We start from the raw sequence: 14,375 nt of genomic DNA on the forward strand, positions 1-14,375 counted from the left end.
TACTAATATTTATATGCAGGGTGATAGACCAGGCAACTTGCTGGCCCGTCTGATCCATCACGACCGCCCTGGAACTACGGTTACTCAAATGTCCAACAGTGATGATTCCATTGTTGACACCACCCCAGACATTGCGTAGTTGTTTCGGTCTTATTATGCTGATGTTTACAGTTCACAACTGGTGTGCTCTGCTTTGGATCTTTGCCAATACCTGGGAAATATTCCTCTACCTACACTCTCCTACGAGGCCTGTGAGGTATTGGAGGCACCTTTGACGTTGGATGAGGTGACAGCGGCTATTGACTTATCACCTAATGGCAAGGCACCGGGGTGTTGATGGAATTCCTTATGAAGTGTGCAAAACCCATGTTGATTTTTATGGTCCCAGACGTCATGCCTTATATTTGGGTATATTTACTAATAATGCACTCCCCCCTTCTATGTCGGAAGCGGTTATTATAGTGATCCTGAAACCCGGAAAGGACCCTAGGTTTCCGGATTCCTATAGGCCAATCTCTCTGATTCCCACCGCTGCTAAGATCCTGGCAAAAATCTTGGCAGTACGGCTCAACACAGTTATTACTTTTATCATTCACCCAGACAAGACCGGCTTTATGCCTGGGATGTCCACCTCTATTAACCTGCGTAGATTGTATAACATTCTACAGATCCCACATGCTTTTCCTTGGTCTCTTTGGATGCGGCTAAAGCATTTGACAGTGTTGAATGGGCTTACCTATGGGAAGTGAATGAATTGTATGGGCTTTGGGCCTAATTTTATAAAATGGACTAAACTGTTGTACCAACATCCGGGTGCCAGGATCTCGGTAAATGATTATGTATCTCCCTCCTTTCAATTATCTTGAGGCACTAGGCAGGGCTGCCCCCTAGCCCCCCACCTAGCCATTGAGCCCTTGGCTTGTTTGATAAGATCGCACACTGATATTGTAGGAATCCCCACGGGCCCTCGAACAGATAAGATTGCACTTTACGCAGACGACATGCTATTATTTCTGCAAGATTACGCCAAGTCTATGCCTAGTTTGTTGCAGGTGATTGAGGAGTTTGATGCTTATTCAGGTCTTCATAGCAACTGGTCTAAATCTTACATTATGCCAGTAATTGGCCCCCCTCCTAATGTTCCTAAAATTCCCTTGCCATTGTGCCAGTTTAAGTACCTCGGGGGTTCAAATAACTAATGACCCTTCCGACTTTATTCCCTTGAATCTTGATCCACTCATGCAATAAATTGCGTGTAAATCTAAAACTTGGTGTAAGCTTCCATTGACAGTGTCTGGCAGGGTTAGTCTCATTAAAATGATTATATTGCCTACAATTCTATATATTATCCTCCAATTTCCTGTTTATATTTACCCATTATTTTTTAGGAAACTAAATAGCGTATTATCATCTCTAAGTTGGGCTAATAAGAGACCCAGGATACGATTGAACACTCTTACCAGACAGCGATGTGATGGCGGCCTGGCACTACCTAATTTTCAGATATATTAGTAAGCTGCCCAGTTGACTCACAATTGTACTTGGGCTCAGGATACTAGCGTCAATTCTCTACACTGGGTGTTCATTCGATGCTATTTTCCTGACCTCTCTCCTATGCAGGTATTGCTGAGTGGGAGCATGACTCGGTTTCTTCCCGCAATTGTTTTCCAGGCTTTGAAGATCTGGCAGGCCCTGAGGGTTCTTCTTAGATTTGACGGCCTGGATCAGACACCCCCCTCTGGTACTCTAACTGGCTTCCCGAATTACATACGCTTGAGGGACGAGAGGTCTGGGCTCCCAGATCTATTGTTTCTATTTCCCACATATATAAAGACAGTATACAGGTATTTAAATCATTTCAGCAATTGAAAGATGAGTTTGATTTGTCTAACTCATACTTTTATAGATACATTCAACTTCGCCATTTTTTACAGACCCAATTTGCGAGATCACCCCCTACTATCCTCCCATTTCCCAATAAGACCTTTATAAGTACACTGGGTCGAGTAAAGAAGATTTCCCTTGCTTATGGATATCTCCTCACTAAATTTCACACTGGCCCTCTTACTCATCACCGTGAAAAATGGGAGGGAGACTTGGGTCCTATAGATGAAGGGAATTGGGCCCTTGCTCTGGAGAATCCGGGTATGGTCACCAAGTCCCTTAGGTATCAACACATACAGGGGCAGATGTATTAACCTGGAGAGGGCATAAGGAAGTGATAAACCAGTGATATGTGCAAGGTGATAAAGGCACCAGCCAATCAGATCCTAACTGTTAATTTACATATTGGAGCTTATTGGCTGGTGCCTTTATCACCTTGCACATTTCACTGGTTTATAACTTCCTTATGCTTTCTCCAGGTTAATACATCTGCCCGACAGTTCTTTATTTTACATAGAACATATATGACTCCGGTTAGACTGGCCAAATTTTGGGCTGGTCGATCGGATGTCTGCCCTAAATGTGGGGTAGCTGTGGGTACTTTTGGCATCTGGTGTGGGACTGCCTGATGCTGCGAGTGTTTTGGTCGGGGATCAGGTCGATTCTGGAGAATAAGGGGATAGATGAAGACTTGCTCACCCCACGGTTCTGTATATTGGGGATGGGATGTTCTGCTTTTGTGTCCAGTCCGGAGGGCCTCTATGCTCGCAGTATATGCGCCTTGGCTAAGGTGTGTCTTGCGAGACTATGGTTGGCTCTTAATAGTCCCTCCATCTCTGCATTCAGGGCCCTAGTAAATGACACTATTTTCAAGGAACGCTATATATATGAAACATAATGCTTCCATTAAGTTTGACAGAATCTGGTCTACTTGGCTTGAATCTCCCTATTCTTCTCCTGACCCCTTGCTATAATGGGTAATGGGCTGATGCTATGTCCCTGATTTGGTTTGATTCGATATGTGGTTTGATTTTTGTTTTTTCTAAAATGCGCCTTGGTTGGATGCCTGGTTTTGAGTAATGAACACTATAGTTATAGGTTAGGTAGTTCTCTTTTCTTTTTTTCTCTTTGTGTACAAGCAAACCAATATAAAATCTAATGAAGACTAATATACTGTTTACGGATTTTGCAAGTTTATTCGGTATGAACAAATATGTGTACATGTACTTTTCTTTACCAACAAGGATTATTGATGTATACCACGTCTTGCATACCCCTAAATATGATGTACAGTACTATGAGTGGATGTTTTATTCATGTGAGATACCTTGGTTTAAAGTACACGATACATCAATGTTATGCCTTATCTGTAACTGATAATATGGGGTATATGCAATTGCAGTCAAATTCCGGCTAAAATTCGAACATTTTTAAATTCGACACAATTCGACAGTCGAATCCCGGCAGCCGGGACCCGAATTCGACATGTTCAATAAAAAACAGATTCGACAGTCCCGCTGTCAAAAAACGGACCAATTGACGGATAGTGTGCGTCCTGGATTCGACTTTTTTGACGGCACAAAAATGTTTAAAAAACCCAGAAAAAAATTGTGTGGGGTCCCCCCTCCTAAGCATAACCAGCCCGGGCTCTTTGAGCCGGTCCTGGTTGTAAAAATACGGGGGGGAAATTGACAGGGGATCCCCCATATTTTTACAACCAGTACCGGGCTCTGCGTCCGGTCCTGGTGCAAAAAAAAGGGGACAAAAAACGTAGGGGTCCCCCGTATTTTTAAGTAGTAAGAGAGATAATGCCACAGCCGGGAGACACTTTTATATTGGTCCCTGCGGCCGTGGCATTAAATCACTAACTAGTCACCCCTGGCCGGGGTACCCTGGGGGGAGTGGGGACCCCTTAAATCAAGGGGTCCTCCCCTCCAGCCACCCAAGGGCCATGGGTGAAGCCCAAGGCTGTTCCCCCCCATCCATGGGCTGCGGATGGGGGGCTGATAGCCAAGTGACAAAATAAAGAGTATTGTTTTTTGTAGCAGAACTACAAGTCCCAGCAAGCCTCCCCCGCAAGCTGGTACTGAAGAACCACAAGTACCAGCATGCGGGGGGGAACGGACCCGCTGTTACCTGTAGTTCTACTGCAAAAAAAATACCCAAATAAAAGCAGTACACGCACACCGTGAAAGTAAAACTTTATTACATACATGCCGACACACACATACTTACCTATGTTCACACGCCGACTCTGTCCACTTCTCCAAGCAGAATCCACGGTGTACCTGAAAATAAAATTATACTCACCAAAATCCAGTGTAGCTTGTATCCTCTTCTTTTTTGTAATCCACGTACTTGGCAAAAAAAAAAAAACGCATTTACCCGGACCACGCACTGAAATGGGTACCATTCACCGAATGCCGGGACCCCCCGTGACTCCTGTCACAGAGGGTCCCTTCAGCCAATCAGGGAGCGCCACGTCGTGGCACTCTCCTGATGGGCTGTGCGCGTCTGAGCTGTCAGACGGCGCTTTGCTCAGCTGCTCCATTATGGTGGATTCCAGTGGGGACGAATTAATAATCTGTGCGGAGGGGGCTGTACACAGTGAAAGGGGTGAGGAATAGGAGGATGAGGAGGAGGTGGACATCTTGCCTCTTTAGAGCCAGTTTGTGCAAGGAGAGATTGATTGCTTCTTTTTTGGTGGAGGCCCAAACCAACCAGTCATTTCAGTCACAGTCGTGTGGCAGATCCTGTCGCTGAAATAATGGGTTTGTTAAAGTGTGCATGTCCTGTTTATACAACATAAGGGTGGGTGGGAGGGCCCAAGGACAATTCCATCTTGCACCTCTTTTTTCTTTCATTTTTCTTTGCATCATGTGCTGTTTGGGGACTATTTTTTAAATCTGCCATCCTGACTGACACTGCAGTGCCACTCCTAGATGGGCCAGGTGTTTGTGTCGGCCACTTGGGTCGCTTAGCTTAGCCATCCAGCGACCTTGGTGCACCTCTTTTTTTCTTTGCATCATGTGCTGTTTGGGGACTATTTTTTGAAGTGCCATCCTGTCTGACACTGCAGTGCCACTCCTCGATGGGCCAGGTGTTTGTGTCGGCCACTTAGGTCGCTTAGCTTAGCCATCCAGCGACCTTGGTGCACCTCTTTTTTCTTTGCATCATGTGCTGTTTGGGGACTATTTTTTAAATCTGCCATCCTGTCTGACACTGCAGTGCCACTCCTAGATGGGCCAGGTGTTTGTGTCGGCCACTTGGGTCGCTTAGCTGAGCCATCCAGCGACCTTGGTGCACCTCTTTTTTTCTTTGCATCATGTGCTGTTTGGGGACTATTTTTTGAAGTGCCATCCTGTCTGACACTGCAGTGCCACTCCTAGATGGGCCAGGTGTTTGTGTCGGCCACTTGGGTCGCTTAGCTTAGCCATCCAGCGACCTCGGTGCAAATTTTAGGACTAAAAATAATATTGTGAGGTGTGAGGTGTTCAGAGTAGACTGGAAGGGGATGGAAATTATGGTTATTGAGGTTAATAATACTATGGGATCAAAATGACCCCCAAATTCTATGATTTAAGCTGTTTTTGAGGGGTTTTTGTAAAAAAAACACCCGAATCCAGAACACACCCGAATCCGCCAAAAAAATTTCAGTTAGGTTTTGCCAAAACTCGTCCAAAGCCAAAACACGGCAGCAGAACCAAAACACAAAACCCGAAAAATGTCCGGTGCATATCACTAATTTTAACCCATTCCCACCCTTCCAACTGAAAAACCATACTTTGATCCCTCCATATTATTTTAGTCAGTTAAAAAAAAAATATTCTTTTAAAAAATATATAAATAATACTTGTGTCTCCTAATAGACAAACCAAGTACATAATCCCTTCTAATATAAATAGATATGCTATTAGCAATAAAAAAAAAACACACAAAAAAACATGTTTTTAAAATTTTTTATTAGATTCTGCCAGCAAAGTGAGGCGGAATTAAATTGACGAAATTACTGTCGAAAAGCACTGTTGTCGAACCGACATTCTTCAACTGAATATACTTTTGTCGAAAAGCCGCATTTTTACCATTGCAGACATGTCGAATTTAACAACTGTCGAATTTCAAAAAGTCGAATCAGAAACGTCCGTTTTTTTGACGAAAAGTACTGAATTGCATTGTTGAAAAAAAAATTGTGTCGAAAAATGCCTCATTTTTCGACATTTGCGGCAATTCGACCGCAATTGCATATACCCCTATATCTTTGAATAAAATTTACTCTATTAAAAAATAACAACATAGAGACTGTATCATTCATTTCAATTTATGTCTCTGGTATTGTTTAAAAAGTGTGTGTGTGGTGAGGGGGGGGGGGGGGGGGGGTCGTGTCTCACAATTCTCAAGCTTTGTAAGGAAATTTACACAATTGTGTTTAGAATTTTATGTGCTGATTAGTGTTGTCAATTGCCAGCAGTGTAATATTGAGTTGTTGAATTTGAATCATGGAACTAAACATCCCTGCCCTTTCTCTTCCTCCAAAGAATCTGAATAGAGGCCACAATGTGTTTGTTTCTGGGTGGGTAATAGGTGTAGTTTTCAACAAATGATATTGTTCATGTAAAATATCTCTTTGCACTCCTCTCCCAATGTACAGGATTACACCGTTGTGAAAAAAACATCTGGTGAGTGTGTCCCCATCTGTCCACGCGTGACAGGAGGAGTCTGCATGACCCAAAGGCCCATCCTGGATCCTCCGATAAAGGAGAGAGACAGTGACCAGAAGATTCTAGAAGTCATAAACCGGATCATTCAGCTGCTGACTAGAGAGGTGAGCACCGGGCAATGCTGGGAATGGAACTTAGGGGGGCTGTTAGTGTACAGGCTATACTACAGAAATAATGCAGTTTCCTGTGCACTAGTCCCTAGTTATGCAGTAATGCAGAGGGCGAAATGGGGATGATACCTGCGTCACTGTGTGTGTGGATGGGAGGATGGCAATAACTATTTCTCTTTATAGGAGTGGGAGTATGTAGAAGGACACGGAGACCTGTACATGGATGGAGTAATGAGGAATCGAAATCCTGATGGACCCCTGGGTGGGTAAGAGGAAGTGTAGCCTTCGCTTTATCTGTGGAACAGCTTAACCCCGCTGTAAAAAATTCAGTAGTTTGAGTTTGGACGAACTGAGATTCACAGACAAAGGAATGTTGTACAGGTTGAGTATCCCATATCCAAGTATTCCGACATACGGAATACAGTATTACGAAATATGGAATTTTTTGAGTGAGAGTGAGATAGTGAAACCTTTGTTTTCTGATGGCTCAGTGTACACAAACTTTGTTTAATACACAAAGTTATTAAAAATATTGTAATAAATGACCTTCAGGCTGTGTGTGTAAGGTGTATATGAAACATAAATACATTCTGTGCTTAGACTAGGGTTCCATTGCCATGATATATCATCACGGTATGCAATTATTCCAAAATACGGAAAAATCCGATATCCAAAATACTTCTGGTCCCAAGTATTTTCGATAAGGGATACTCAACCTGTATTAGGAGGACACTTCCTGTCAGGAAATAGCATGGAGACACTTGGGGGCCTAGCAGGCTATATGAGTCCTGCATTTTGGTCACAGCAAGTGCCTTTGAGAATAGAAAAAGAACAAGAGAACAGGTGCACCATACAACCATTAGAATTATAATAAATTTCATTGTACATATCTGAGGTTCTTGGCATACATTGGCCAATATATGAGAATGCCCACCAATCATCACAGTGACCTCAATCGGACAAGTACCTAACATTATATGAATAGGCTTATATATTGGCCAATGTATGCTTACATGGTTATATGGTGCACCTGCTCTCTTGTTCCTATGTTGTAGTACTGCGTTCTAGTAAGGTAGCACATCCCATTATAAGGAGCTAGGGTGTGCAGTCCAGGCCCCCTCCCCCAATATGTTCAGAATATAAAAAGATGCTACAAACACCTCCCAGCGCTTTTCTCATTTGCAGCCTCTAGTTATGGCTAAACCTGTAGTGTTATGAGAGACCTGTAGTGTGGCTATTTCCTGAATTGAGTCAAAGGACTTGTTATTTTAGCATCTTTACTTTGTTAATTCACCAATTTGGTGTTGAGTGTTACATTGCATACAAAGTGGTTGAAAGTAGGATTTTGGTTACCTACCGGTAAATCATTTTCTCGCAGTCGTAGAGGATGCTGGGGTCCACATTAGTACAATGGGAATGTACCAGAGCTCCCAGAACGGGAGGGGGAGTGCGGAGGCTCCTGCAGAACTGATTGACTGAACTTCAGATCATCAGAGGCCAAAGTATCTAACTTGTAAAACTTTGCAAACGTGTTCAACCCAGACCAAGTTGCAGCTCGGCAAAGTTGCACTGCCGAGATACCCCAGGCAGCCGCCCAGGAAGACCCCACCTTACGAGAAGAGTGGGCCTTAACAGATTTTGGACACGGCAGTCCTGCCGTAGAATAAGCGTGCTGGATAGTGAACCTTATCCAGCGAGAAATAGTCTGCTGAGAAGCAGGACACCCAATTTTCTTGGGACCACATAGGACAAACAGAGAGTCCTACTCTGTGACGAGAAGTTCTCATCACATACATCTTCAGAGCCCTTACAACATCCAAGGACTTTTATGGAATTGAGGAGTCAGTAGGCACTGGCACCACAATAGGTTGGCTGATATGAAATGCCGACAACCTTCGGAAGAAACTGCCGACGTGTCCGGAGCTCAGCTTTATCTTCGTGGAAGATCAAGTAAGGCTTTTACAGGATAAAGCCCCCAGCTCGGACACATGTCTAGCAGAAGCTAAGGCCAACAACGTGACCGCCTTCCATGTAAGAAATTTGACCTCAACCTCCTGGCAGCCAAATATTTCTGAAAGAAAATAGATAGGGTCGAAATCTGGACCATCATAGATCCTAACCACAGGCCCATGTCCACCAGGGACGTGCGGTGAGCTAAATGGCTCAGGAACCACTGGCTAGCACCAGAGCCAGATTTACACACAATATATGAGCCAAAGGGTACATGGGGGCATTATACACAGGTGCAGCAGTATAAACTCCTGGAAATTTGGTTAGTGTTAATCAGAGATGTGTGGAGTAGATAAGCAGGTGAGGCACTGCCTCACCTGCCATTGACTTTTCACTACAGAGATTTGGCTATAAAAATGATTAGAATAATACAAAGAAGATATTTCAAACATATTCTTTGTATTTTTCATATACTTTATACAGTCAAAACGTTGGCACAAACATTAGTATGGCAGGAAAGGCTGTGCCTCACCTGCCTCATCCCACCACACGTCACTGATATCCACTCCTGCATGCAGCAAGAGGAGAAACGTCCAAGTTGAAACCCCACCATAGGAAAATTCTTGGACTCACACCAAGAGACATATCTTTTCCAGCTACGATGGTAATGTTTAGATGTTACGCCTTTCCTAGCCTGTATCAGGGTAGGAATGACCTTCAACAGAATGCCCTTTCAAGCAAGTATCAGGTGCTCAACTTCCATGCCGTCAAACGTTGCCACGGTAAGTCTTGATAGGCGAACGGCCCCTGCTGCAGCAGGTCTTCCCGAAAAGGAAAAGGCCTCGTTCTTCTTGCAGTAGATTCAGAAGATTTGTGTACCAAGTCCTTCTTAACCAGTCTGGGGCAATGAGGATCGCTTGAACCCTTGTCCTCCCTATGAGCTTTAGGATTCTCGGTATGAGTGGGAGTGGTGGAAACATGTACGGAGACACCAGGGCGTCCACTGCCACTGCCTGTTGGTCCCTCGACCTGGAACAATAACGCCGAAGCTTCTTGTTGAGAAGAGAGGCCATCATGCCTATTTGGGGTAAACCCCAAAGGTCTGTTATTTCCATGAACACCTCCTGATGGAGACCCCACTCCCCTGGATAGAGATAGTGTCTGCTTAGGAAGTCTACTTCCCAGTTGTCTACTCCCGGGAATGAAGATGGCTGGCAGCGCCAACGTGTGCTTTTCTGTCCAGAGGAGTATTCTTGTGACCTCTGACATTGCCACTCTGCTCTTCATTCCGCCTTGTCGATTTATGTAAGCCACTGTTGTTACGTTGTCCGACTGCACTTGAATGGCCCGATTTCTTAGAAGAGGGGCCACCTGAAGAAGATCGTTGTAGACGGCTCTTAGTTCCAGGATGTTGATGGGCAGGCCGGCTTCCAGACTTGACCACCTTCCTTGGGAAGTTACTCCTTGAGTGACTGCTCCCCAGCCCCGAAGGCTCGCGTCCGTGGTTAGAAGGACCCAGTCCCGAATCCCGAACCTGTGGCCCTCCAGAAGATGAGGCAATTGGAGCCACCAGAGGAGTGAGATCCTGGCCTGTGGCGACAGACAAATTATCTGGTGCATATGGAGATGAGATCCCGACCACTTGTCCATGAGATCCTGCTGGAAGCTCCGAACGTGGAACCTTCCATACTGGAGAGCCTTGTAAGAGGCCACCATCTTTCCCAACAGACGAATGCATTGATGAACCGACACCCGGGCTGGCTGCAGGACAACTCGGACCATAGCTTGTATCACCAACGCCTTTTTCTACGGAAGAAACACCATTTGCACTTCCGTATTCAGGATCATTCCCAGAAAGGACAACCTCTGGCTTGGTTCCAAATGTGACTTTGTAAGGTTCAGAATCCAACCATGACTCCTGAGGAGACGTGTTGTGAGAACCACGGATTGTAGCAGCTTCTCCTTGGACGAAGCTTTTATCAGCAGATCGTCCAGATATGGAATGATGTCCACCCCTTGTTTGCAGAGGAGAATCATCATCTCTGCCATCACCTTGGTGCTGTGGAGAGGCCGATGAAAGGGCCTAAAACTGGAAATGACAGTCCAGCAATGCGAAACGGAGGTAAGCCTGATGCGGCAGCCGTATCGGAATGTTGAGGTACGCATCCTTGATATCCAGGGATACCAGGAATTACCCCTCTTCCAGACCTGATATCACCGCCCTGAGAGACTCCATCTTAAACTTGAACTCCTGTAGAAAGGGTTCAATGATTTTAGATTCAGAATGGGCCTGACCGAACCATCTGGTTTCGGTACCATGAAAAGGTTCGAATAGTAACCTTTTTTCAGCATGTGAGGTGGCACTGGCACAATGACCTGTGCCTCCACCAGTTTTTGGACAGCATCCTGTAGTACAGTGCTGTCTGCCAACAGAGTTGGTTAGCCTGATTTGAAAAAGCGGTGAGGAGGGAGACTGTGAAATGTTAGCCTGTTTCCCTGGGATACAAAATGTATCACCCAGGGATCCAGGCCGGACGATACCCAGACGTGACTGAAATGTCTGCTGAGTCTGGTTCCCATTGGCCCCATCTCCAGGCCGCGTTGTCCACCATCATGCGGAGGACTTTGGCGTACCTGAAGCAGGCTTTTGTTTCTGGGAAGCTGCAGGTTTCTTGGATTTAACTCGACCTCCCCTAAATAAGGTATTGGACGCTCTGGCCTTTCTAGGCCTGTTAGGCCGAAAGGACTGCTTTGCAGATGAAGAGAAGGATTTCTTCGGAGCTGGTGCAGCTGAGGGAAGAAACAGAGACTTACCCGCTGTAGCCGTGGATATCCACGCATCTAGAGCTTCCCCCAAAGAGAGCCTGACCTGTATAGGGTAGGGCCTCCACACTTTTCCTGGATTCTGCGTCGGTCGACCACAGGCGCAGCCACAGTCCCCGACGAGCTGAAACAAACATGGAAGATATTCCCGCAGCCATGTAACCCAGGTCTTTCATGGATTCTACCACAAAACCTGCTGGATCATGTATATTGCGTAAATATAATGCAACATCATCCCTTTCATCATATCCAAATCCTCAAGTAAGGTAGCCGACCACTTTAATATTGCCTTTGCAATCCATGCACTAGCAATAGTGGGACGTAATATGGCCCCTGAAGCAGTGTACATTGATTTAAGCTGTTATCAATTTTTCTATCAACCGGCTCTTTTAAGGCGGTAGATCCTGGAATAAGCAAGACCAACTTCTTTGAGAGTCTGGACACAGACGCGTCAACAATTGGTGGGTTTCCCATTTTTTTCTATCCTCCATAGGGAAAGGAAACGCCACCTGGACCCTTTAAGGGACCTGGAACCTTTTACTTACATAGCATTCAATTCCTTTGACGCAGGGAAGGTTAGCGAGGCTTTTTTATTTTCAGTGAAAAAAGCCTCCTGAACCTGCTCAGGTGTGGTTTCATTAACATTCAAAACATCCCTGATAGCCTCTATCAACAATTGCACCCCCTTTGCAAGAGATGCGGACCCTCGCAACACATCCCCATCACTGTAAGTGGTGTCAGAATCGGTATCCCTGTCGTCTTGTGTGACATGCACAAGCACACGTTTGTGGGGGTACATAGCGGGGCGTCCTGAGGTACCAGAAACCGGCCATACTGCCATAGAGCTCTGTAATACCTGGGTTGCAGATTCATTACTTGTCACCCTGTCAGAAATCTGAGAAATCCACGATTTGATAGAGGAAAACCACTTTGGTTCCCTTGCAGGTATCTGTGCTAAACCAGTGCTATCCTGATTACATGCCATACAGCATTTAATTCCTTTGACGCAGGGAAGATTAGCGAGGCTTTCTTATTTTCAGTGGAAAAAAGTCTCCTCAACTTGCTCAGGTGTGGTATCATTCATTTCTCATACGTCCTAGAGGATGCTGGGGATGCTTCAAGAACCATGGGGTATAGACGGGATCCGCAGGAGACATGGCCACTTTAAGACTTTAAATGGGTGTGAACTGGCTCCTGCCTCTATGCCCCTCCTCCAGACTCCAGTTAGATTCTGTGCCCAGGGAGACTGGTCACACACAGGGGATCTCTACTGAGTTTCTCTAAAAAAGACTTTATGTCAGGTTTATTATTTTCAGGGAGACCTGCTGGCAACAGGCTCCCTGCATCGAGGGACTGAGGGGAGAGAAGCAGACCTACTTCAGTGAGTTTCAAGGCTCTGCTTCTTAGGCTACTGGACACCATTAGCTCCAGATTGCTAGGTACGCCTAGATGCTCGTTCCCGGAGCCGCGCTGTCACCCCCCTTGCAGAGCCAGAAGTCAGAAGACGGGTGAGTAAAAGAAGATCAGAAGACTTCAGTGACAGCAGAAGACTTCAGTGTCTTTGAGGTACCGCGCAGCGTGCCATGCTCCCACACACACAGCGGCACTACAGGGTGCAGGGCGCAGGGGGGGGGCTCCTGAACAACATAATACCTCATAAATACCTGGCAAAAGAGGAATACAGTGCTTTGGCACTATATCCAGCCAGTATAAAGAATATGAAAATTAGCGGGACTGAAGCGCGCCATTAAGGGGGCGTTGCTTAGCCCTCACAGCTCTAATCAGCGCCATTTTCTCTTCACAGAGCTGCAGAAATGCTGGTCCTGGCCTCCTACACTACTGTCCAAGTAACAGGGTGCAAAACGGGGGGGGGGGGGGGGGGTACAGTGAATTTGGTGCTATTTTAATAATTATAAAAGCGCTAACAGGTCTGAGGCATTGTGTGTAAGTTTCGGTACCGGGATAGGCGCTTGGTTGTGAGCTGCCAAACTCCCTCTGTGTTTCTCTGACAGGCTTTACTGTGGGACTGTCCCCTATAGCCCAGTGTGGTCGCGGGTGTCGGTGCGTGTGTGTCGGCATGTCTGAGGCTGAGTGCTCTTCCCAGAAGGAGGCTGGAGTGGGGACAGAAAAGACTATGGGAGTGACCGTGTCGGCACCACCGACAGCTGATTGGGTAAATCTTTTGAGTGTTTTGAATGCAAATGTGGCTCGATTAAATAATAGATTAGATAAATCTGAGTCTCAGAACCAGACATGGAGAAAATCCATGGAGGATGCATTATCACAAGGTCAGACCCCCTCGGGGTCACAGAAGCGTTCATTTACCTAGATAGCGGATACAGATACCGACACGGACTCTGATTCCAGGGTCGACTATAGTGATGCCAGATTGAATCCTAAACTGGCTAAGAGCATTCAGTACATGATTGTGGCGATAAAAGACGTGTTACATATCACAGAAGACCCTGCTGTTCCTGTTACTAGGGTCTGTATGTTAAAGGGAAAGAAACCTGAGGTGACGTTTTCTCCCTCTCATGAACTGAACGCTCTTTTTGAAAAGGCTTGGGAAAAACCTGACAAGAAGTTACAGATTCCAAGGAGAATTCCGGTGGCACATCCGTTCCCCTCTGGGGACAGGGAAAAGTGGGAGTCAACCCCCACGGTGGACAAAGCTCTATCGCGTCTGTCCAAAAAGGTGGCGCTTCCGTCTCCTGACACGGCAGCCCTAAAGGATCCTGTGGATCGTAAGCAGGAAAATACACTAAATCCATTTATATCGCTACAGGTGCGCTGCTCAGGCCTGCCGTTGCATCGGCATGGGTGAGTAGCGCTATTGAAAAGTGGGCAGATAACTTGTCATCTGATATAGATTCCCTGGACAGGGATAGCG

The 14,375-nt window shown here is 45.8% G+C and overlaps 1 protein-coding gene across 2 annotated transcripts in view; it reads left to right on the forward strand.

Annotated features, from left to right (window-relative positions):
• LOC135054963 (zinc finger protein OZF-like) overlaps positions 1-14,375 on the forward strand; it is a 235,191-nt gene that overhangs the window by 192,919 nt on the left and 27,897 nt on the right. The window contains exons 3-4 of one of the 2 annotated variants that reach the window (XM_063958470.1): positions 6,533-6,706; positions 6,896-6,974. In XM_063958470.1, coding sequence (XP_063814540.1) covers positions 6,533-6,706; positions 6,896-6,974 — 253 coding nt within the window. Of the gene's footprint in view, positions 1-6,532; positions 6,707-6,895; positions 6,979-14,375 lie in introns of those variants that run through there. The other variant, XM_063958472.1, reaches the window with a different exon arrangement.

Source organism: Pseudophryne corroboree, chromosome 3, assembly GCF_028390025.1.
Source record: "Pseudophryne corroboree isolate aPseCor3 chromosome 3, aPseCor3.hap2, whole genome shotgun sequence".
NCBI classification, from domain to species: domain Eukaryota; kingdom Metazoa; phylum Chordata; class Amphibia; order Anura; family Myobatrachidae; genus Pseudophryne; species Pseudophryne corroboree.